The 25,758-nt window shown below is 48.6% G+C and overlaps 1 protein-coding gene across 1 annotated transcript in view; it reads left to right on the top strand.

Annotated features, from left to right (window-relative positions):
- CMTR1 (cap methyltransferase 1) overlaps positions 1-25,758 on the top strand; it is a 2,036,190-nt gene that overhangs the window by 572,731 nt on the left and 1,437,701 nt on the right. The window contains exon 9 of the mRNA XM_069608763.1: positions 6,258-6,456. Within this exon, the coding sequence (XP_069464864.1) occupies positions 6,258-6,456 (199 nt within the window). The remainder of the gene's footprint in view (positions 1-6,257; positions 6,457-25,758) is intronic.

The following is a 25,758-nucleotide window of genomic DNA, read 5'->3' as shown; positions in this document are numbered from 1 at the left end:
AAGGGAGGTGGAGGAAAGCTTACCTTGGTCGTCCAATCCTAAACATAGTCTTCATTTCCAGGCGTAATTCCACAGAGAACCGCACCAGGGAATCATTGAGAAGGGCATCAGCGACCAACTGGCTGGGTGGCGTCCCCGTGGATACCAGGTGAGCGTAACAGAAACAAGCCCAAAGTGCATCCTGCGCCACCTAAATAAGCCAACAGGTGTAATAAAAGCTGTCAAATCCATCGAACTTTCATGCAGCTCAATCTTGTGATAGGCCGATCCTGCCAGTCAATAAGTCATCAATCCTGGGGAGTGGAAACTTCTCTGCCAACACCATACTATTTAAGCGTCTCAGAGCTATGCAGATTCGTACAGTACTATTGGACATTCTCATGACAACAATTGGACTAATCCATTCCAAAGTCTAAATCTTTTCTATAACACCTTCAGTCCTTCATCATCTTCATCCTGATCAACTCTTCCTCCACATCCTTGCGTAGAGCGAACGGTACCATGCGTAACTTTGCTACCTTGGGTTGAGCTCCCCGCTTGAGTCTAATACGATGCACAAAGCCCTTGAGACACCCTAATCTTTTATCGAAGACCTTCTGCCCAACTCCTGATGATCTTGTTCTTGTCCCCAACCTTACTCTCCTCCACTGGTAACACTTGCTCAGGATGCCTTGCATCCAGTCGGATCTCCAACTCCGCTTGATCACTCCACGACAATAATTCTCCTCCTTTACTTGCCACGTGGATTGGTATTTCTGCTTTTCTCCCTTTAAACTTCAGTTCACCACTGAACTCTCCAAGTATCTCTATGGAAACATCACCATGTGCATTGGCCCTTATCTTTGGCTCTCGCAGTGTGCAGCAGTCGCACATTTTCCTCCATACTTGAACATTTATGAGTGTGTAATCGGCTCTGCTGTCTATCAACATTGAGACTGGTATGCCATTGATTGTTATGATCGCATACGGCTTCCTCCTTTTCACTCTTCCTGACACTGCTTGCACCAAGCTTATTATCTTCTTCCCCATACTTCCATAGTCAACTTCATCATTGTCCCCATTAACTTCCTGAACTTGCCTCGAAGGTCTGTAATTCTTGCAACAGCGGGCCATGTGACGTTTGCGACCATATTGTCGACCGATGATGTGGACCGCCATGAACACCTCGTCATACGCCAAATGAGACCCACTGCCGCACCTGTAGGATCTCTTGCTCATGGGAGCTTTGAACTCCCTCAGAGAACCCCAATCGCGTCCTGTGTTCTTTTGCTGTGCGGCAAAGTATCACTTGAAAAGTCTCTCCCTCTCCTCTCCACTCTCTCAGCCCTCCTTAAATTTCCTGTCAATTGCTTCTGAGAAGCCTTGGGCGACTTGTTCACAGAGCCATCTTCTGCTTCCAACTTGCTGCTTTCAGCCGCTTTGTCGGGGTGAAGAGCCTTGATAAAATGTTCTGTTTGCGCAATACTTTTTGCAATTTCAATTGCTCTTGACAAAGTGGGGTTTCGTTCTTTCCATATCTCTTCCCTAGTTGGTCTCAAACACAGCCAATACATACTTGGAGAAACCATCCCTCCAATCAGCCCAACGCACTCTAGGTTCACCAGGGGTAGGCAGAAAAAACACTGGCCAAGGCACATTAGCCATGGTGTGCCACTGAATGACTGTCTTCTTCTGGTGTGTCAGTGAATGGGTATCCTCCTTTGTCTGTCCCTCCCTTTATATAAAAAGATTTCTTTGATTGAAGATCCACCCTCTTGCTGTTCATTCTGGAGCCAAATGCTGTGTTTATTTTAATGGACAAACTTTTTTTTCCCCACTTTACTAACTTGCTCATAAATGTGTTTCTCTTCCTTTGAAAATACTGATTTTCAATGTTATTTATTGCATAATCCAACGTTGCTGGCGCTTAACAGCAGGGGACACTGTTTCTCGTTATGTTTGACTATCTGTTCGCTGAGATTCAGAGACCGTACATTAGCAGAGCCTTACCGAGTAGTGCACTCGGTGCAGGTTAACTTGGTAAACTGACGCTCCTCTTCAGGATAACATGTGCCTTTCAATGGCTTTAGGTCCTTTCCTCTCATCAGGCCGGAGATGACTCCGACACGCTCTGCAGGAAAAACAGCTGCGTCTTATGAAACCCCGATGGCGCCGGCTCGCACAGGGGACAAGCATCCTTCACAGAGCTCTTGCAAAGGCTGGCTCGCACAGGTAAAACCAGCCCCCAGAGACCTCACGCAGAGGACCAACTGCCTCCACAGGCCTAATGCAGATTACTCACTCTCGCTCTGATGGCGCCGGCATGCGCAGGGAACGAGCACGCGCAATGGATGGATCTCATAGGGATCCCTCGATCTCCCAACCAGTGCGAGCCCTGACCCGTGGCTTCTGGTAAGAGCTCTCTCCTGCTGGGCTCCGGCACTGCTTTCTCTTGGGCCTCTTTTCTTGTCTTGCCGGGGTTCGCTGTTACTCCTTGCTTCTTTTCCTTTTCACCAGTTTTCTGCCCGCCACAATGTTAAGCGTGTAGGAAACTTGAGAGCCACACGCAGACTGGATTAACAGCATTGTCTCTTTATTGGCTGTGTTCACCAAGGTCCAACTGAGCTGTTTTCTTGCTATTGTTTTGTGTGCCTATTGCCAAATAGTGGATTTGCCAGTGTGGGTTGAATCGTTTAGGACTTTGTACTGTTTGTGCAGGCCCTTGGTATGTTCAACTATATGATAGAATGTCTGTTCCTTTTTTCTCCTCCCTCCCACCCCTATATCAATATATGTAGTGTGTGCACCTATCTTTATATTGTGGACCCACAATTATGTACGTGTGATGGTTTACATTCAAACCTTACACTTATTACATTACAACATTAAAATGTAAATACTGGTAGAATAATAGAAGTCTGTACATTAAACATCACTAGATCAATAAAAAATAAGAATATTAAATTCCTCATCCTTAATTCAAAACCACTTTCCACACAACCTACATGCATTACATTGTAGGAAATGTAATCTTAAATGTCCTATATACATATTAGATAAAACATCCTGATTTAAATTTTTATTCATCTGGAAATATTTCCGAGATAAACCTTATAGCCGCTATGACCAATGATATCTGATCACCAGACAGTAGTCACTACCAGAAATTTTTGGAAACAATACATTGTTGCTCATATACAAATCTAGAAAAGTACTTCCACCTCAACAGAATAACGTTTTTAAATTTCATCAGATGTTCAAAGATTGCCTTTTGGCTAGGTTGCTTACAAAACCTACAAGTGCTTTCCTCTGGGCACAATTCATTTCTAGCACCAAGTACGTGCAAAGTGAGGAGCAGATTGAATCTCAATGATAGTTTTATCGCGTATCATAATAAACATATATTTTTCAGTTTATCACTGGTGTTTTTTCTATGGATAAGTGTGTGGACTAATTGTACCTTTGTGTCAGCCTGCCACACCTACCTGAGTTAACTTTGGGAGTTGTGGCTTTCTTTTTGGCTGGCTGTTTTCTTCACTCTAGGATTAGTGATTGTACAGCCCTCAACAGGGGGTTGTACAAAACTTCCTTAACATCTCTGCTGCAGATGGACCAAAGACCTTACATAGAAGAAAAGTCCAGACCTAGTTTTAGAAGCAAGGTTCTTCAATGTCACAACAGTGTCCACAAAGCCACTCAATTCTAAGAGTTAGTAATCCTGCACACTTGTTTTGTCATGGAGTGGTCTGATCCTCCATGTTCCTGGTTGTAGTCAGAAGTCTTTTTTTGTCCACGTCACATCCTGGAGTGGTAGATGGTATCTAGAGGTCATTGGATCCCTGAGGCTCTCAAGGGTCTGGAATGCGCAGGTTCAAAGATCCCCTTGGTGCCCTAAATGTTTTCCTTGGATGTACTGTCTCCTTGGGGCAACTCCAGTAGATCACCTCACCCCTTTGTGTTACTGTAGGTGTGACTCCTCCCCTCCATACCTGGTTGCTAACAATAGAGTCTCTGGGCGGTGCTAATGGCCTGCCATACTAATCTGAACCGCATTCTTTCCTGATATTGACAATAATGGGGATATAGCACCTCTGATTTGATTCCGCATTCTTCCTGGTACTTACTGGTCCTTGCCTGCTGCTGTCTGAAGATCCTCAACAGGTTTCTTGCCTTCTCCTGCACTTGTATACTTGCTGATCCCTGATACTTTCAGGTGGCTCGTCTGTCCTTGCTCCTCCACCTCATTCTGCTTCCAGCTGTACTCTTCCAACACCACCTGCTGCTCCTCTTGCTCTCCCTTCCACCCAACCTCTCCCTGTCTCTTCCCCTTGTTCTCTTCTTCTTCATACAACTACCTTTCCCCAGCTCTTTCTCTCAGTAACACCAGCTCCAAAGAACATTATACTCTTCCCCACTCCTTTCACTAGTGGAGATTTGATGACGTTTCTACTGTTAGTAACAGGCTGATTGGGGAAATAAAGGCTTGTATTGGCTCCCCCATGTGGCCATTTCCTCCCCTTGTGTGTAAACACTACTTAACTGTGCAAAAGAGATGGGTATCCCCTTCATCGCGGACATTGGGGAAGATGCTCGAACAATAAAGTAAAGGCGGTTAGGTCTCGCGGAACTCAACAAGAATTTTTAATTCATAGCATATGACAAGACTTCTAATGGTTGGTTGAAAGGTGGGCAAGGTCAAAACAACACGGGAACAGGCATATTTTCAAAAATAATTTTTTATTCACAAAATAGACATAAAAAGCTATTAATCTGAATGTTCTTACTATAATTCATGCTGACAATCAGATGCTAATAAAAAGCAAAAGGCATCGTGGAAAACAATTCTTAAAATTTAACCGTGCGAGCACACTGTGCGGCATATGCTGATGTTAGGAAGGAGAGGAACAGAACTCCTTCCGCGTGAAACAAGGTTCACGATGGATAAGGCTGTGGCTCTCTAATGCGTACAATGAAGTACCGCACAGATACAGAAAGTTCTGCAGTACTTCAGAAAGTTCTGTATCTGTGCGGTACTTCATTGTACGCAAAATTCTTGAGTTCTGCGAGACCTAACCCTCCCCCCTTACTTTAAACGCTACTTAACTCCATGTGAGGCGAGTTTCTACTAGTTATGTTTTTGTGCACATAATGTTGCAAGTGTCATGGCTGCTTCCTCAACCGGCAATCTGCCTGGCAATTTCGTGGAGAACTTTATCTCCTCTCTCTCATATACTGTGTACGTGTCTGGGTGAGTTTTCTACCCCAGCTATGAATTGTCCCCCAGCTATATGTTTGAGGAACATATGCTCATGACATTCTTGTCTGCATTGAGAGAACTTTGGGAGCTCCGCAGATTTCCTAATTTATGGACTCCAGGTGAGCTGTTGATTCTCCCTCTACCCCCAGATTTCCCCAGTCTCCCTTTGCTCTGAAGCCTTGAGAAATGTTCTGGTCTGCTAATTTCACTTTTCTAGTCATTTGTGCATGCACTTTGTTTCAGTAATTCCTGCTGGGGCCATAGTCACCATAGTGACCTCAGAAGCCATCTCTTCCAAGGTGCCTACCAGCGCATGTAGGGTGGGGGAAATTTAAAGCGGTAACATCCAATTTGATCAGAAAAAACGGATCGTATGGCCGTTTTGATCGAATTGGGTGTTATCGTTTTGTTTGAATACAAAAATAACGAACATGAGGAGCGGGGGCTCTGGAGGTGTCCTCCCGCTCCCCGACTAGCATATGATAGGCAAATCTACCTCAGTTACTGTTCTTTCTGGGAATGTTTGAAAAGTATTGAGGAAAGTGGTGAGATGTAGGAGTATGTAAAAGTTACTGCAGTGGCAACTGTTCTTGTAGTTCATAGTTCCCTTTCCTCCTTGTTGCCTCCCTCCCATTCCTTCTTCCCTGCTAATCCTAGATACCTGTTTAGATCAGGCAAGGACAGATGGAAAAGGTCTGGTGGGGGCAGCATGACGATGTTGTGTATCCCTTCGTATTCACGTAAAATAAACTCCCCACAAGTATAGAGGAACTGAGTCTATGGGAAACTCGTACAGTAGCCAGTACATTGAACAGCTTCTATATTACCTTTCATGACACTCATTTCTGCTATCCTTTTTCCATCTCTAATCAGGTGGGTGGTTTTAAGTTTAATTTGTCCATGAAATTGTGTGTTGTATGTTTGCAACAATATGTTTGCCTTTACCTTTCTTATCCGAGGCGTCCCCTTATGTGGATGATAACCTCTTGCTATTTTTTCCCTTTTGTATATTCTGCTTTAGAAGTCATTGCTGAAGGATCATGATGCAGAACTGCTATATTTTGCTGATGTCTGTGCTGGGCCTGGTGGGTTTTCTGAATATGTGCTGTGGAGAAAGAAATGGCATTCAAAGGGGTTTGGTATGACCTTGAAGGGACCAAATGATTTCAAACTGGAGGATTTCTACTCTGCATCCAGCGAGCTGTTTGAACCTTACTATGGTATGTTGAGTTAAAGTCTATGATATTTGTTATCCTATGTGGTGGGTCTTTCAAATGATCGGAATCGCCGTAAAGGGCAAGTGCTTGATTGTTTTCAAAAGATCTTTCGAAGTAGGCCGTTTTGATGCTTCTTTCCATTTCCTAAATCAGTAGTGTATAGCTAAGGGGACATTCTGTTCTCCCATGCATATCTATGTTTTATTAGGTTGTACGTATGCCTAACGGGTATGTGTTTTAGTGTGTCAAAGATCGCAAAATGCCCTTTCTCAAAACATTGTGTCTTTCACTGAACCTTTCTAACTTTCTCTGGAAATGTATTCTGGTCTTTGTCTTTTTTTGCCCCAGGCGTCATAGAGCCTTCACATCTGTCCCCAAAAATATGTTCTTCTTTCAGACACACAACCTTTCATTGTGAATGCTAGCAACTAACATCTTCTCCGGGTATTTTCTCTTTCACTGCTCGTTACCCATTTTGCATTGTCTACTCCTTTGAGGTGCAATTAACACATTTTCACCTGTTATGTGCTATGGAAAATAGTAATGTTTTTCGCCTATCCTGGAGTCTGTACAAATATATTTAATTTCTTCCCCTCCTATAGTAGTAATTAAGCTGTTTGGTATAAAATAAATATACAGAGCATACAACTGCATTTCATTTCTTGTCAACAGTGAAGGGCACTGTGTATTTTAGGATGCTGGATGTTGGTAGTGTTTATGGCAGAGGCACACTTTTAAAAAATGACCTAGACAACACCCTATTTTCTTCCTATAGAAGGTATATTGATGATCTACTGGATAATTGGTTTGAAGATAAATGACCTTAGAGTATAAGTTACGTTGGGCAATCTGACCCACTCCACTCCTGACTCTACGTACACCCTTACACTCTCTGTGCCACCAACATCATTAAACTCTTTTTCCTGCCAGAGATTATTTAAAAAAATGTGGCTGTAGACTCATTCAATAACTCCTAACTCATTTTCCCCAACCAAATAAAAAAAATTTGTCGGTGACCTGGTCAATTTTTTCTGATTGTCTATTGAGTATGTTATGAAATGTTATATTTATGCATAAAGCTAATTATGTCAGAATCACTGTTGGGATCTGTAAGGACTGGAGGGGGGTATCTGTACCTCTGCCCTCTATAAGGCACAGAACACCCCAGCCAGGGCTCTCAATTTGGTATCAATGGACAAGAAGCCAGGCTGAAGCTTTCAGGAGTTGATGCAGTCTGTTTTTAAGTACAGTGAATCCCCAAAGTCCCCACAAAGCAATGTCCACACACTGTTGGGTGATAACATAGATTCTTTATATAAAATAAGATTCAGGAATATATATAAATTTAAATAATAACACTTTGTGCACGGAACGTGTTGCTGTATAAGGAGTATCGACTCAGCAGCAGTCTTTTCACCATTTCTACGGAGTAAACTAAAAACCCCAGCACCTCGCAGAGTATGCATGCAGTGTGTTGCTGTGTTTCTGTGGGCAGCAGTCCGCGGACCGAAGACCTTAGAGTGTCAGGTCGTCAAAGATCAACTAAAGAACTAAGTGCCAGACTTAGGTGAGTGGCTCTTCCCAGAGCACTTGGTTTGGAGACTGGTGGGTGGCACTGCAGACGTTTCTGGTCACCATTATCTGGAAGCCGCCTGCCGGCAATCATGCCGCCCAACACTAATACTAAACTGTTAGGGAGAATTCTCAGAAATGTGCTGATTCCTCTCTAACTTGGAGACCCCCAGCTCTTTCGCTGGACTCTAGGACTTCCATTTTTTACCTGGAGAGAGTGAGACCCTTTTTTTCCCCCACTCTCTCATGTATTTTTTTTATTTTTTAAAGGTGTTTATTTTAAACCAGCACACAGATGACCGCATGATCAGCCACTATAGACAAAACATAACCGTCAATACAAAACACAAGCATTTCCCGAGCCCCTCTTTCCCCCCTTCCACGATCAGGCTTCATAATACAGTTGGGCATTGATAGGGACTAGCTGTTCGCTGTTCGAATATAGGGCCCTTGCGATCAGCCGCGGTTGGTAGGTTGGCGCCGGGAAATTCTAGTCATGGTCTAGGAAGGGCGCCCAAGTGTTCAAGAAGCGGTGAAGGAGGCCAGCCTTGGCTGCAGTGATTTTCTCCGCTATTAGAATGCCCCAGAGTTTTAGCCACCAAAGGATCATCAGGGGGCCTTCTGCAGATTTTGAAGTGCGCGCCACTGTGATCTTTGCGGCCAGCAAGAGTTGTGTTATGAGGGCAGCCCTTTTGCCTGCTCTCGGATAGGTGCCCGGAATTGGGGTTCCCAGGAGAACAGGTTCAGGTTCCAGCGGGATCACCACTTGGGTGATATCTTTTATTGTGGTAATACATTGGCACCAGAACTCCCTCATCGTCGGCAATGTCCACCACATGTGATAGTAGGAACCTAGAAGTCCACAACGGTGCCAACATATAGGGGTCCAGGGCCTGGTGAAAGTGGTGCAAGCGATGCAGGGAGTACTATCATTGTTAAAGTAACTTGTGGACGCATTCTCAGTTGGTGATGCAAAGGGAGGAAGCGTGCGTCCTCGACCAATGTCTACCCAGGACTGGTCCTCTATGGGGTGCCCCAAGTCCGCTTCCCATTGTGACATATAGGGGGCCCTAGCGGTGAGAGGGTTTTCATGCAGTAACTTGTAGAGATTTTCCCTCGAGATGGTAAAGTCTTTCATGGTGAGCTCAAGGGGACTGAGGGCGCGTAGTGCTGCCGATCGGATCAACGGATTGGAGCAACAGTGTCGGATTTGCGAGTAGGTAATTGGAAGGCTACTTTGCATTGCTCAAAGGAGCGCGGGTGGCCTTCCTCAAAGAGTTGAGCCAGGGATCAAGACCTCCCTCAACCCAGTTCCGGAAATTCAGGGGGCAGGATCCCGGTGAGAAGGCTGGGTTATTGAAAATAGGGGAAGAGGGGCCTAGACCTCTCAGGGTGCCCTTAAGTTTCAGGACCCAGTCCCAGATTTTCACGGTATGTTTGGTGGGGACAGAGTTCTCGGCCAGGTCTGGTGAGGGTGGGGGGGGGGGGGTAATATATGGGAGAAAACGCAGGGGGGGAGGGGCAGACGGGTCTGTTCTATCTCCACCCATTTTGGGCGCCCCGCGGTAATGACCCAAGCCTGGACATGGTTCAGCTGTGCTGCGATCTGGTACTTCCGGAGGTCGGGACCCCCAATCCACCTAGTCTGGAAATGGCCATCACGGTCCTCTGGGGGATATGCGGTTTCCTACCCCTCCAAATAAACCTGAACATTTGCCTCTGCAGGCGCTGCAGTGGGGGCAGAGGGATTGTGATGGGCAAAGATGAGCAGACATAGAGAAATCGTGGAAGGAGATTCATTTTGCAGGCAGTGATACGGCAAAGTAGTGAAACCTCGTGCGAGAGCCAACAGTTAAGATCCTTTTCCAGCTCTCTGAAAAGCGGGGGAAAGTTTGCCTGGTAGACGTCTCCCGGACGAGCAGGGATCTGGACCGCGAGATAGGGAATAGCCTTTTCGCTCCATTGTATCGGGCATATCATTTCTAGTGATTCCCATTCCCCTGGTCTCAGCCCAATTCCCAGGGATACTGATTTCGCGAAGTTAATGGTGAAGCCCGCTACCCTCCCAAACCTCTGAATCTCAGCGAGGGCCGGCTTCAGTGAAGCAGAGAAATCTGTGATGGATAATAGCACATCATCGGCATAAAGTGCGATCTTGTGTTGGGAGGGGCCCACTTGGAGGCCTTTTATTCGTGAGTTTAGGTGGATTTGTTGGGCGAAGGGTTCCATGGGCAGGAAGGGAGATAAAGGACATTCCTGCCTGGTTCCACAGTTCATAGGGATCTGGTCAGATAGAAAGCCAATAACTCTAAGAAGGGTCTTTGGGGACTGATAATTAGCTAAGACGAGCTTTTGGAAGGTTGGGCCGAAGTGGAAGGATGCAAGGGTGAGCCACAGGAATGCCCAGTCCATTTTATCAAATGCTTTGGTTGCATCCAGGGCCAGTAAAGCTAGCTGACGCAAATCCTGGTTTGCGACGTCTATTAGGTTCAAGGCTCTGCGGATGTTGTCCCCGGTCGACCTCTGCAGGATGAATCCTGTCTGATCTGGGTCAATAATGTCGGGAAGGACGATTGCCAAGCGATTTGCCAAAATCTTGGAATATATGTTGGCGTCAAGGTTTAATAGTGAGATGTGCCGGTACAAGCTATTATCCCTGGGGTCTTTCCCCAGCTTAAGAATGAGGACTGTGATTGATTCCTGCATGGAGGGGTTGGTGGATCCCGAATTAGCAAAGGAATTGAAAAGAGTTGTCAAAGGAGCTATCAGTTGGGGTGGAAGATTTTATAAAACCGAGTCGTATACAAATCTGGACCCGGGGTGCTGGATTTGAGGCTCTTAATGGCTGCGTCGACTTCCTCACCTCAGATAGGGGTCTCAAGGCGCTCCCTCATAGAGTCCTTGAGGCGAGGAAGAGCAGCGCCTTGAAGATAGTCCTATTGCTCTTTTCGGTTCCTTGGAGATACTGACATTATTTCCGAGAGGTGGGCGACCACGAGATGTAATTTGTCCCGCTCTGCAAAGTGGACTATGCCCTGGGGGTCACGAAGGCCCAGGATAGTGTTTTGTTTCTTTGCTTTGGCGAGTTTGTCCACTAGCAGTTTATTCGCCTTATTACTTTTGGCATAGTACCCTTGTTTGGTTTTCACCAATAGGTGCGCCATAGCCTCCGCATAATGCGCCTCCAACCGTTTAAGAGCAGCATGTTGGGCCTGATTGGATTTCGGGGACCAGCCTGTACGTTTGTGGGCGGCCTCAGCCTTGTGGACCTCGTTCTCCAGGACTATTTGGGTTTTCCGCCTGCGCTTGTGAAAGGCTGCTGGGCGATCAGTTCCCCTCTCAATACAGCTTTCATGGCGTTCCAGGTGTTAGCTGAGGACGTGTCCTCGTTCAGGTTTTCCCTGAAGAAATTCTTGATTGACTATAGAGTCTCTTACTGACATATCGTTTAAGATGGGGTCACACAGGTTCGATCGGCGTCGGGGAGGAGGGTCGGGTCATGGGCCCGGAGCGTCAGGGCAACCAGAGCATGATCGGAGAGTACCCTGGGGCCAATGATGTCGTCAGTGAAAGCAAGGATCTGAGGGGAGGCCAGCAGAAGATTGTTCCGGGAGAGGGTTCTGTGTACGTATGCATAAAGGGAGTAGTCCCTTTCATTGGGATAGATCACTCTCCATGTGTCCACTACATCCAGAGTTCGGAATAGGCAGAGAAGGCCTGTCGCCAGTCTAGAGTCTCTGGGGGTCAGGTGATGCGATCTGTCCTTGAGCGGGTCAGAGACCCTGTTAAAGTCTCCTCTGATGATAGTTTGGCCCTCGATGAAACGAAGGAGAGATTTTTCCAAGTCCCTGTAGAACACCTCTTGTTTGTCGTTTGGGACGTAAACTGATATGAGGGAGTAGAGTTGTTCATAAGTAAGGCATTTGACAGCCACGAAGCGGCCCTTTGGGCAGCGCAAGGTCTCCAGGATTCGTGATCTTAACCCTCTTGCGAAAAGAATCGCAGTACCTCCTTTCTTAGTGCCATTGGAGGCCAAGAAATGCAATGGAAAAAAATCTGCTGCGAAGCCGGGCAAAGTCCGGTGGGATTAAGTGAGTCTCCTGTAGGTAGAGCACAGAGGATTCCCCATCTTGTAAGCGCTGCAGCGTGGATTTCCTTTTGGGAGGGGAATTCAGGCCTCTAACATTTAGCATGACACATTTTAATTTCTGATGCGGAGGGAGTGCGTCCTGAGTTTCGTGGGTCCCAGGGCTAGTGTTGGGTAGAGCGGGGCTCAATCATTGTCCGGTGGTTTGTTCAGAATGAGGACATCAAGCAGCTGGGGTTTTACCAGAAGCCTCCAACGGGAGGGCAAGGATTCCAACATGGACCTCCAATGGGAGGTTAAAACATTAACCTGGGGAGCCGATTTCTTTTCATCGGATCGCCCCCTGGCCAACAGGACGAATACAGCCTCCGTTTAGGGAGAGAATTATCCGCTTCGCCATCCGCAAGATCTGCAGAGGGGTTCTTCACTCCCCCAGGAGAGTCGGGGTTTAAGATCGCTGCAGCGTACTCGAGGTGGCTGATCCTACGTAGAGTTCCTTTATAGGAAAATTGTAGAGCTGTAGGGAACAGCCACTGATATCGAATCTGTTGATCTCGAAGGAAGAGCGCAAGAGGGCAGAGGGCCCTTCTCTTTTGCATTGTTAATGGGGAAAGATCTTGGTAAATTTGGAGCGGGGATCCTTGGAATGTCAGCCCGTCCTGGGGCCGTCCAATTGCCGAAATTGCTTCTTTGATGGTATAGAAATGGACTCTCGTTATCACGTTTTGGGGGGAGGGGTCTGACTCCCCATTTCGCCGAGAGTGCAGCCTGTGGGTGTGGTCCAGCATGAGTTGTGATTTATCTAGATGCGCCAGCAGTGTTTGGAAGAAGTCACCCATGTATTCAGCCAGGTTTTTATCCAAAACCGAGGAGGGGACCCCTCGTATCTGCAGGTTGTTGCATCGGTCCCTATTTTCGAGATCATCCTGTTTGAATTGGAGGATTTCACTTCTACTGAGAAGTCCTTGGATTGAGCGTTGGGCTTCCACAAGAGTTGCGGCATGTTCTTGGGTCAAATCCTCTACTCCACTTAGCCTCTGCTCCACGTCCGTGGCCCTTTGGTCCGTTCTCTCTACTTTGGTGGTGAGCTCCGACATGCACGACCTGAATTCCACCTTAATGTCTAACATGAAGGCTTGAATGTCCTCTTTAGTCGCTGGCAGTCCTTTATCCTCTGGGGATTTTTGAGGCGTGAGTTTTGGGGGCTCAGATGTTTTCCCTTTGTCAGCTGAAAGCAACATGGTGGTAATGTTTCTGTTCTTGGCGGGTTTCAGGTGCTTGGCCATAGTCTTAGGTATCCGTCCAAGGGTTCCATTGTAGCTGCCGGGGAGGACAAGTTGAGGAGGGGGGCACTAATATTTGATGTAGTGTGGATCAACGGGGGGAGGGCCGACTGATCCTGCACGGCAGACTATGGGTGGAAGACCCGCTCAGGGCGTGGTCTTGATTCTCAGATGGAGATTACGTATGTGGGACCAGTTCTCGGGCAGGTCGCAAGGTAGGTTGACGGGTTCCCCGCTAAGTCAGGCCTCAAGTGGGCGAGAGACCACCATGGTGGTGGATGTGGTTTCCTGGGTCTCACTGAAGTGGCAAGAGCTCTGAGGCCAGCAGCAGCGAGAACTGGGTCTGATTCTTCACTCACCGTCGTTCCCTATGCTGTCGGGCTCCCAATAGCGGGTCCAAATGAGGATTTGTGCGAGTTAACCCTATCGGGGGGGAGCCGAACAGCAGTCCTCACAGGATGAGGGGCTGAGACCACCCCAAATAGACTGCACCGGGTCCTCTGCCTCTGAGGGGGAGTAAGGTCGTGGGCCGGGGCGCCCAGGAGATAATTGCAGGCTTCAGGATCACTGGTCACCATGGGAGGGTGGAGGGGAGTAGCAGAGCTGAGCCTTAGTTACACCAGGGTGGAGCTATATGGAACTTCCAAGATGATCACTCCTCTTATGGGGCACAGGCTGCTCCTGGAGGGCGAGCAAGCACAGGACCAGGCCGTGGGGAGGGGGAGGAATCAATCTTCTGAGGGGGGGCCGCCGATGGATCTCCGGCCCCCTCAGTGGAGCACGTTGGACCAGGTAATGTGCTTATGGTTTTCCTTCACATGGGGTACATAGTCTGCAAGAGACACCCTGTTATCGCCCGAGGCTGATGCATGTAACTGGAGCAGATCTTATAGCTTCGTAGAATTCTGTGAGTCCTTATGGATTCCAGGCTTGAGGGTTTTGTGAAGCTGCTTTTAGTTGTGGGTAGCGCTGAGGGTCACCCACGCCGTTGGAGTGCATGGGTGCCTTTCCCCTAAGCTGTCCGCAGGAGTGAGTTCCTTCAGGGCCCTAGCCCCAAGGAACTCCAGGGGCACCCAGCCAGCCGAGCGGACGGAGCGCAGGGCGTCCAGTTGATGCCGAACCACCTGCCGGTGTTCGTGTGCAGAGTACTGCTTGTGGCCACCGGTGGGAGCTGGCCAGGTTTAAATCGCCCTTCACCTGCTGCAAACTGCGGCTTCTCCACCGAGGACCGCAGTCAAAGTTAGTCTGCTCCCCCGCCTGGGGCTAGGCTTCTGTGGATCAGTGCAACGGGGCTCACTCACACAGTGGTCTCGGGCTGCCAGTCTTCATGGGATGTCATCCGCTATGATGCGTTGGTGGAGCGGGGCGCTCCCAGCGGGCAACTCTTCTTACTCAGTGGCTCGCTGGGGTGGGCATCTGTTGCACGCCTCCAACGAGGCGCTGTCGGGGCTTCGTGGGTCGACCGCCATCTTGGAATCCTCGGCGGTGGACGCCAGTAAAGTTCGCCAGCTCCGTTCTGGGGCACAGACCCACGTTAGGGTTTCATATGGTCACCCCAAACGGCTATGAAGTACTGCTTGCTGGAGACACCCTGCTTTCGTAAGTAGAGCAGCGGGAACATCATTTAAACAATGAAAGCTGCGGGCTTCGTACAGAGGCCATTAGAGGAGCTGCCACATCGATGGCGCTCCAGGCCACGCCCCTGCCTCTGGTATTTTTAATGTGATTTGAACTTTGTGTTTCTTTTGGTTATGGAATCTGACAAACTCTATAGGCATCATCTTTTACATTGTGTCACACAGCACCTTCAGTGCAGTGACACAGGGAAGTCTTTTGGGTTTCCCAAGGTTTAAATACCTTCTCTTGGATAAACTACTGTTTCCAAGAGCAGTGAAGTGAAATTGACTTTACTTACAGTTGTTACTTTCTAGACACGGCACATACTATCTTACAATAGGGTGCTGGAGGGGTTACTTAGTATCCCCTTTGTCTAGCTTCTCATGTAAAATGTTTGTTACCCTTTCCTCGATGAATAGCTGGTTGCAGCAGTTTACTTTTAACTACTTTGGTGTGCTTTTACCTTGGGCTGCATTTGCAGCTGCAGTAAAGCACCGAAGGGTGCCATTTTTGTCAAAATGGCCCTGGTCTTTTTTCACCATTTCTTTGTGGAAAGGTCCTTCTTGAGATTTACTCTGCGCTCCAAACCAGATTTGGTGCCTTTGTTCGATTTGTCTTTGGCGGGATTCACGAGTGAATCCCGCCTCTGGCTCCAGGGTGTCTGGTGGGGGCAGGAAGCGAGGGAAGTGCCCAAAACTCCCTGTACTTAGTCTCCTAGGAGACAGGAATACACTCCTAGGTTATTGGCTGGCTGGCTGGCTGTCCAGCAAGGACAGCCACCCTACTGGATGACTGACAGCTAGGTTGGAATGAATGTGAGACACCTGCGTAAAAAGCAAAGCTTTTTGGCTTGGAAGGCAGAGTCAACCACTGGACAAAGGAATCCGAAGAAGAACTTGAAGAGGACGCCTGCTGCAAATCCTGGACTAGGCCGAGACCAAGGTGTGTGTTGCCTGATTGAAATCCTTAACATGGTAAGGGCATCAATCCTGTTGAATGCACACCTAAACATATTGTCCTGTACTTAACCCACCTGTCTGGTTTTCAATTCTCTAAAGGTCCACTTAGCTGCGCTTTCAGCGTACACCACGTCCAAGTGCAAGGTTCCAGTAATTAAAGCTTTTATGATAGGAGTAAAAAGGCTTCATCCCCCTATTTCCAACCCAGCTCCCGGGTGGCACCTGAATGTTGTACTTACCAGACTAATGGGGCCTCTCTTTGAACCAATGCACAATGCTAGCCTTAAAGCACTCACCTACAAGACTGCCTTCCTGGTGGCGATCACCTCAATAAGGAGAGTTAGTGAACTGCAGGCCCTTTCAGTTCAAGACCCATTTGTCACGATTCACAAAGATAAGGTGGTCCTGCGAGCTCACCCACGCTTTGTGCCTAAATTTATCTCAAGTTCCATGTAAACCAATTCATAGAACTACCCACCTTTCTCCAGAACCCAACTAATGAGGCAGAAAGAAGCCTCAACACGCTAGATGTGAGCAGAGCGGTTATCTATTATCTGGAAAAGACAAAGCTACTAAGAAAAACAAACCAGTTCCTCGTTTCAGTGTTAGCTGGTAGAGAAGGGGACTCTGTCTCTTAATCAGCTATCTCAAAGTGGATGGTAAATTGCATCACACTGTGTTACACTCTTGCCAAGAGAGATCTGCCCTTCACGCCTAGAGCACACTCTACTCTGGGCACAGGGGCTACCATAGCATTCATTTCAAATGTTCCTCTTGAGTCCATTTGCAAAGCAGCAACCTGGAGTTCTGTACACACCTCTACAGATAACTACTGCCTAGATACACGCTCTAGGTCTGATTCACAGGTGGGACAAGCAGTGCTAAGACATCTCTTTGCTACTGTTCCTTCTCACATCCCACCACCATATCTGGGTACTGCTCGCTAGTCTATGCACAGCATGTGATTCTAATCAGATTCACAAGCATCAGAAGACATCCATTACTCACCGTAATAGCATTTCTGATGATTGTATCTGCTTAGATTCACATGCACGCACCCCTCCTCCCCTTGTGGAGTAGAAGGAACATAGAACTCTTACACCTTCTCTTTTCTGTACTCTCTCACGCTGACTATAGGCTCCCTCAAGGCAGGAAAAACACAACCAAAGGGACCTTGACGCGTGAGTGGTTTTGGTTACACTACATGTCACATTAGGGATAGTGTTAGTCACGCCCATGTTGACGGCCCCTTTCGATCTTTGAAAGAAAGATGCAATACTCTGCGATTACCACTGGATGTCACACTATATGCACAGCATGTGAATCTAAGCAGATAAAATCATCAGAAATGCTATTACGGTGAGTAATGCATGTCATTCAGGGCCAGTTGAAATTGCAAGCTAGTGATGGTGTAGGGGGCTTCACTTGAGTGCCTATGGGGTAAAGAGAATATGTTGGTGGCCTGAATGTTGTGGTTGCATGGTACCTGGAAGGGTGAACATGGAGAAAGGAGGAGGAAGAGTGTTGGAGGAAGCTGGATCGGGCTGATTGCGGGTCTAGAGAGATGGGTGGGGGGAGGGCGGGGATGATGTTTTCAGGGGGAGGATGTCTGTCCTCCTTGGCATATCGATGTGTAGGGAATAGTGGAGCGCGAGATGCTGCATGTAATTCTTTTCGTGGCTCTCTGTTCTCCTTTGAGTTCCTTGTTGCTGTCCTTAAGGGATGGGAGTGCTTTCCATGTTGCACTTCTCTATTTTTCTGATACCATTTAAAATATTCTGCCCACTAGTCCTTCAGTGTCTCAAGAGTGCCCTGTAGCCCTAGACGCGCTATGTAGATCAAGATGGCTGCGGAGCTGGAGGATTTTGGAACATTACTTTTTTATTGAATCTCAAACAGGAACTGGCGTCTCCGCGCCAACACTCCTCCCTCTGACCCCTTGTCACTAACTACGCCCTCTTACTTGGCGGGCGTGTGCCTTAAAAGCACAGAGAAGGGTAACACCACCCCCAGACAAATGTTCAAACCTCCCGGTCAACATTCTTCGACCCATCGGAACGAACGGCCTCTTTGTTACTCTCTGCGGTCTGGATTGTCGGTCGCCCATTTCTCTTACACTTGGGCGATCAATCTTGGTTTCACCTTGACTCATGTCACCTCCCGGCAGGACCCACAGGTCATCTTGTGGTTCCCGCGGCACCGGATCCGGTTCAGGCGGGGGAGACTTGCTGTCTTCCCTTTTGACATAATGTTTGAAGAGGGAACTATTTCTCGTAATTGCTCAGTCTTCATTTTGGGCCGTGACCATCATCCCTTTGACAGCCGTGACACACATAGGATTTGAGGCAAACTGAGAGTCTTCTTTACCATGGGCTGCTGCACAAGAACCTCGTCCCCGATCTGGAAGTCTTTGAGCCTCACCCAACGCCTTGCGGTTAGTTTTCTCCTTCACGTCGGCATCTCTCTGAGCCACTTCGATGTCCGCGCCTCCTGGGGTCGAGGAATCTCTCACGATGCGTTAGTGTACATCGTACCGAACCATAAGTTCAGCCGGGGTCTTGTTGGTAGCCTCGTGCGGAGTATTGCGATAGTCCCGTAGGAGCTGGCATAGGGCCTGATGGGGATTGGTGGCCCCTATGCGGGCCCGTTGAAGAGTTTTCTTTATTGACGCCATGAAGCATTCTGCCATACCATTCGCTTGTGGCTATCGGGGTGTTATCTTCAGGTGCTTGAACCCTAAGTTCTTCGCCAGTGCCTCAAACTCTTGCCTGTTGAACGGCGGACTGTTGTCGGACTTGATCACCCTTGGGATGCCCCATTCGCTGAGCACCTCATTCAGGGTGGCTGCTACTTGGGGGGGGGAACGCAGTGGTGGTGGGTTTCTTAACGATGGAGAAGCAGGCATATTCATCGATGAGGAGGAGGAAATACTGCCCGGACTACAGGGGCCCGTAGAAATCAATGGCCACTCTCTCCCATGGCCTTTCTGGGATTTGCGTGGGCTGCAGGGGCCCCGGGGGTTCGGCTGGTGCTGTACACTGGCAGGCCAGGCAGTTCTTAATCCACTCATCCACCAGCGAGTCCAGGAAGGGGAACCAGACATGGCAGTGTAGTTGTCTTTTGGTATTTTCAGCTCCCTGGTGTCCCTCGTTAGCTGTTCGGACCACGTCAGCTCGGAGAGCAGTGGGGATGACGATTCTGCAACCTCTCAGGAGTATGTTGTGGTCTTTGACGGCTAGTTCAGACTGTACCCTTGCCAGTCTGTTTCCTCCTTGCACACCCCCGGGTGAGCCAATGCTGCTCATTGGTAGTCCTTACATTTATTGGTGTTAGTCAAGCTGATGGTGAGGGAGGTCGTAGGGTAGCAGCAGACGCGGCTGCAACCATGTCCAAGGAAAGACCAGGCGGGAGAGAACTAGCAACCACATAGTCAATGTAGGCAACATCGCCCCCACGGATGATGGAAGTACCCGCAGGGTGGCGGGAAAGGTAGTCTGCTGGGTTAAGGTCGCCCCCCCTGGCCGGTGCACAATATCATAGTCGTACTCCTGCAGTCTGATGCCCCATCGCTCGATTCTCGGGGGCATCTTGGTCCGTGGGTTGCCAAACAATAACGGCAGAGCCTGGTGGTCGGAGAGCAGTGTGAATTTCTTTCCGATGATAAAGTTGTGGAAATGCTTTCAGGCCCAAACAGCAGCCAGGCTCTCATTCTCGGCCTGAGAGTAGGCAGACTCCAGCGTGGACAGAGCCCTGCTGGCGTACGCCACGATGTGTCTGGGGTTGATGCCTGCTCCGCTTGTCTGTGCTAAAATAGCACCCAGGCTTACAGGGCTAGCGTCCAATGTTATTTCTGTGTGCCAGGAGGGGTTGAAGTATGCTAGGCGATGGGCCTCCGTCAGGGCCCTCTTAATGGCCTCAAATGCTTGTTGGCATGCGGGGGATCACTCGAACACAGGCTCTTTTTTTTAGCAGCCTCCCGAGTGGTTCAGTGATTGAGGCATAGTGCATGATGTACCTGGCACAGTATCCCGCCATCCCCAGGAAGGAGCGCACATCTGCCACCTGCAGCGGTTCTTTAAGTTTGGTGAGGGTGTCCACTTTCTCCGGGTCGGGCGTCATCCCCTCACCTGAAAAATGTGTCCAAAAAACTTCAGATTTGACTTGCTAAATCGACATTTGTCGATGTTGAGTGTTAGGCCTGCGGCCTCGACTGCCGCACAGGTGGCGCGGAGTGCTGTGTCGTGAGCTTCTTTGGACGCCCCAAAGATAAGAATGTCATCACTATAATTTAGTGCGCCATTGATTGGCCTGATGATCTGCCTCACAGCCTCTTGAAAGATCTCAGCCGCCGAGGAGACGCCAAAGTTTAGCCTCTGGTATCGGAACAGTCCTTCATGGGTGGCAAACGTTATCCCCCTGGAGTCGGGGATGTAGTTCCAGTTGATGGTATCCTTGTATCAGATCAAGCTTGGAGAACATGCGGGCGTTGTTGAGTTGCACGATCATGTCCTCTATGCACAGACCCCGGTGTCTCTCTCTCTCTGGATGGCGGTGAGGGCCATCCTCATGTCGACACACAGCCGCAGCCTCCCTCCTTCCTTTGGCACAATGACCAGGGGTGAGACCCTGGGGTGGGCCATGTTGCCGGCTCGGTGATGCCATCAGAGAGTAGCTGGTCAAGCTCTCTGGAGACTGCTTCTTGCTGATGGAATCCGACTCTCCTGGGGTGTTGTAGGACTGGTCTCACCGCAGGGTCAATCTGTAACTTGATAGGGGGTCCCTTTAGTCTCCCTGGGCCTGTGCACAGCTGGGGAAATTTTGTTACAATGTCAAATGTGGTGATGAGGCCGTGGGTGCCTATGGCTCTTACGGTGTCCTCGCATCTCTGGTCGACCACGGCCGATGTTATCACGTCATCCGCTATGACATGGATGTCGATGAGTCCCAGACACAAAGCTGTATAATAGCTAGGGAGGCAGCAACCTTTCGTGGGACATTGAATGACGTGGATGGTCGTGTCAGTTTTGTGTCCTTTGAGGAGGAGGCAGCGTCTGAAGTGGCAGATGGTCTGTAGAGGCGTGGCCACGCCCCACTGGAAAATTCTCGAGTCGGTCTACTCAAGTGCCGGAGTATCAGGGATTCTTCGGTATTCTTGCTCCCCCATAATGTTTATAGTGGCACCAGAGTCCACTAGAAAGTGAAAGAGGCAGTCGCCCATTTTGACCTGGATCCATGGAGCTTCCTTGGCCTCCATGCTGTCTTGGACAAGGTTGACGTATTCATCCTGCGTTGATTGGTCGTAATAGGGGGCGCTAGCAGTGGGCATTGGAGCATAGTAGCTGTCTTCTTCCTGGTACACCTCGGGGAATTCATCATATTCGTCTGTCAGTTGAGATGGTTGTTCATGGCCCGCGTAGCTTAAGGGATAGTCCTGGTAATGAAATTCATCAACATCCCGGACATACCTTCGTGGGCTGGGTTGGTAGAACATCTGTTGGAAGTATTGAGGTTGCGGTGGACGATATGGCATTCTGGTGGGTGCTTGGGGCCTCATGGTAGGGAATGGCCTACCTTCCCTGCAGACGGATTGGAAGTGGCCCTCTCTCCCACAATTGGCACACCTTTGCGACAGAGCCGGACAGGACCCAGAATGCACTAACGCCATACCGCAACACTAGCATTGTCTCTGTTGTCTGGGCACTTGTTGGTTAGATTGCCTGTATGGGGTGGAACTCTTGTCTCCTGACCGTGGGATTGGCAGTTGAACTGCAGCTAGGAGTTCAGAGGTGTCATGTTTCACTGTAGGCATGCCTGCCATCGATGCAGTTTGGGCATCAACCGTCTCAAAGATTCTAGCAAGTTCACTGACGTCTGGGATTGTGAGGGGCTTTTTTAGCAGTTTTTTGAGCGTAGGTGAAGCAGCCCTCAATAATAAAGATTGCCCATGCTATCAGCTCAGGAAGTCTTCTTTCTAATAAAGACAAGGAGGCGAGCATTATGCTTTACTTTCTTTATTTGCTGCCACACCAGCACTTTAAAACTTAACTTTAACACTGTACATTTATGTTCTTACAAAACCACAGTTCTGGAAAACGAAAATGGACCAGTTTAAACGTTTGTTTCACATCTGCATGTGATCACTGTAATCACCCGGGAACTACTAGTCCCATGATACTTGGTGTCTCTGGTAGTCCAAACCTCCCAGCTCTGCACCTATCAGAGGGCAGCCTCCTGTATAAGAACCCTTGTGCCCAGGTCCTTTCCTATTTCTTTGTGTCTGGCCCTCAAACTCAATAGTCTCTTCGCCAACGGACCGATCCTCTCGGGATGAACTGTTAACAATCCTCGGAACTGAAGGCTTTAAGGTCAAACATGACCAACTTGAAAGAAACTTTACTCAATTTCACGAGTTTCTTCATCCTGTGGTTTTCTGGTCATCTCCTAAAAGGAATGGAGAGTCATTATGAGGGTGGGAATGAGCAACGGTGATACAAAGTTAACCACATGCCAATGCAACTGATATGTTACTATTCTGGGTGGGATATAATGCTCGCCTCCTTGTCTTTAATAGAATGAAGACTTCCTGAGCTGATAGCGTGGGCAATCTTTATTCTAGGACAAGACAGGAGGCTCGCATTATGCTTGTTCAACGCTGTTCACCACCCTATTAGGTATTTCCGATACAGGCTTAAAATAGAATGTCTTGAAGGTCGACTCAGAGGACCAATCTGCTGATTTCATAATGTCTTGCAGCGACACCCCAGTAGTAAAAGCTTTTGAAGCCATCGCCCCCCTGGCTGAATGCGTGCAAAAAAGAGACAAGTCAATCCCTGCCCAATGCATTATTTCTCTCACCCATCTAGCAGTGGTCGCTGATGCTACTGCATGATAGGGCTTCCTGCACACAATGAGTAGCTGGGTCACTCCCTGTGGCCTAATATGCGCTGTTGCTTTCTCATAATCTTTGATACATTGCGCTACGCAAAGCTTATTACTAGTGAAGTACGGGTAGTCAATCACTCTCGAATCTGTCTTAGTCCTTTTAGTAATAGTAAAAGATATGCCGTCCGGATAGAATATTTTCCTATCGATTTCCAGCGCTTTGACATCAGAAACCCGCCTACAGGCTGTAAGGCAAAGCAGCATGGCTAGCTTTCCCGATAACTGAGATCAGGACAAGTTCTCGTTATCGGGCCATGTAAGAAAGAGGCGAAAAACGTCTAACATCCCACAGCACTTTGTACTTGGGCATAGGTGGTCTTTTGAGCTTCATCTCCCTGAGTAGACTTACAACTGCTGGGTGCTCACCTACTGCAGTACCGTTGGTCTCATTGTGGCCTGCTGAAATGGCTGACCTATACACTCCCACCGTTCTGAAGGCGCCGCCACTTGAAATTTGAAAGCTAGGAAGTTGAGGATTTCTACTAAAGGGGCTGAAATGGGATCCAACTCGTTCTCCGAACACCACCTGGACCACCCATTCCATGCCGCACTATAGCTCCGAAGGGTGGAAGGCGCCCAGGAGTCTCTGATACAATCTGCAGCGAGTTGTGAAATTCCTGGCAGGTCCCATCTTTTCCTGAAACCCTGCATGCTATCAAATGTAGTGAGCCCATGATCACTAGCGGGTGAGGATGGCCGGATGGGTCGCGAAGAAGGTCCGGCAGTTGAGGCACTATCCTCGGAAAATCCATAAAAAGTTCCATCGCTACTGAAAACCAAGGTTGTGCCTTCCATAGGGGGAGCACCATCACAATTTCTGCTTGGTCTCTGCGAACTTTCGCTAGAGCTCTCGTGATCATAATGAACGGCGGGAAGGCATAATGTACTGCCCCTGTCCAGGGTGGCAGGAAGGCATCTGTGCCCGCTGCATCCGGGTCTATCCTCCAGCTGAAGTACCTTGATGTCTGGGCGTTCAGTCTGGACGCGAACAGATCTATGTGTAGGGGCCCCCATAGATTCTGCAATTGCTGGAAGACTTGGGGGTGTAGTTTCCAATCACTGGAGTCCACAAGATAACGTGAATTCCAGTCTGCTACTTCGTTCTGCTTGCCTGGTAAGTATTCCGCTGATACGGAGATTCTGTTTTGAATACAGTAATGCCAGAAATTCTTCGCTAACTCGGCTAGCATTGACGATTTTGTGCCTCCCAATTTGTTTATGTATCGCACTGCGGAGATGTTGTCCATCTTGAGCAGTACGCAACATTTCACCTTGTCTTTCGTAAAAGTGCGCACTGCGAAAGAGCCCGCTAATAACTCGAGACAATTTATATGGAGTTGTAACTCTTCCTCTGACCACTTCCCTCCTGTCTGCACATGTTTGCATCTGGCTCCCCAGCCTGACCTGCTTGCATCTGATTCTATTACTAGTTCTGGGGCGTTGCCAAAAATGGCACGGCCGTTCCAGGTCTCCATATTTTCTAGCCACCAGTTGACTTCTGTGAGGGCTTCGCGGTCCAAAGTCACTAATTGATAATATCGCAGACCTCCTTGGAGATGTTTTATTTTTAGCCTTTGCAGGGCTCGATAATGAAGAGGACCCGGAAATATCGCCTGAATGGAGGCTGCTAGAAGACCTACTACTCTGGCTAGTTTGCGAAGGGAAATAGTCCCTTTCGCTAGAACTGCTCTGAGTTCTTTCTTGATCGCTCTCACTTTGTGACTCGGGAGCTCGAGGGAGGCTTTCACTGAGTCTATTGTAAAGCCTAGAAAGTCTATCCTCTGGACCGGACGTAGTTGGGATTTGTCTAGGTTCACTAGGAATCCTAGCGTGGTAAGGAGAGAGAATACCCATTGAACGTTTTTTGCTAGAGTAGCTTTCTCTGATCCGCAGACGAGAATGTCGTCTAGATAGATGATGATACGTATGCCTCTCTCTCTGATGGCTGCTGCCACCGGTTTCATGAGCTTGGTGAAGGCCAAAGGAGCGGAGGACAGACCGAACGGGAGACACGTGAATCGCCATACTTCTCCCTTCCATCGGAAGTGCAAATATTTCCGATAAGAAGTTGCTATCGGAATCGTTAGGTATGCGTCTTTGAGATCTAGACGAGCTAGCCAGTCTCCGGAGCGCAAAAGGTCTACCTTTAAACTCTATCTGTAGGCCTGTTACTGCCTGTAGCACCCATGCATCGCTTGATAATGCTTGCTATTCGCGCGGGTAGTGCGCCTCCTACACTCCGACATGCTGTACTTACCGGCTGCTGCCCCTGGTTGTCTGTAAGATCCTCTTCCCCTGCGGCCTCTAGGGAACCTTGATCTAGCCGGGAAGGAGTAGTCTTGTTGTCTGGAGTCCCAGTACTGGGTGCGCTGATTGTAGGGTCTTCGTTGGGAGTTATAGCGACTGGACGAGCGACCCCCTATGTCGTCCGGTCCCGGCAAAAATCCGCCCTGGAAAGATTTTTCTGATTGAAGTCTGGGCCTTCTCTAAAGCGGAATAAGTTCCTACGAACTGCACCATTTCTTTGGCCAACGCCTCGCCGGCCAACAGACCTTTGGCGCCTTTGTCCGCTTAATAGGTGGCCAGGTCGCTCAACTTGTTGTCAATCTTCAATAAGATTCCTCTTCTTCTTTCCGAAGATCAGGCACAATTGGCGTTGCCCAATAGGCATACTGCTCTTTGCACCCAGTTGCCCAGGACGGTTGCGTCTATTGGTGTACCTGTATCTTTTGACTTCTCGGCGAGGTCCATAATTTTTGCTAATGGACCCGAAATGTCCAGGAGCTTATCCTGACATCCTTTCCAGGCTCGGTCCACACCTTTCCTGACGTCTCTAGCTGTTTTG

Source organism: Ambystoma mexicanum, chromosome 4q (genome assembly GCF_040938575.1).
Source record: "Ambystoma mexicanum isolate Mex_15411 chromosome 4q, UKY_AmexF1_1, whole genome shotgun sequence".
Classification (NCBI taxonomy): Eukaryota; Metazoa; Chordata; class Amphibia; order Caudata; family Ambystomatidae; genus Ambystoma; species Ambystoma mexicanum.
This window is presented reverse-complemented; position numbering and strand designations above follow the sequence as displayed.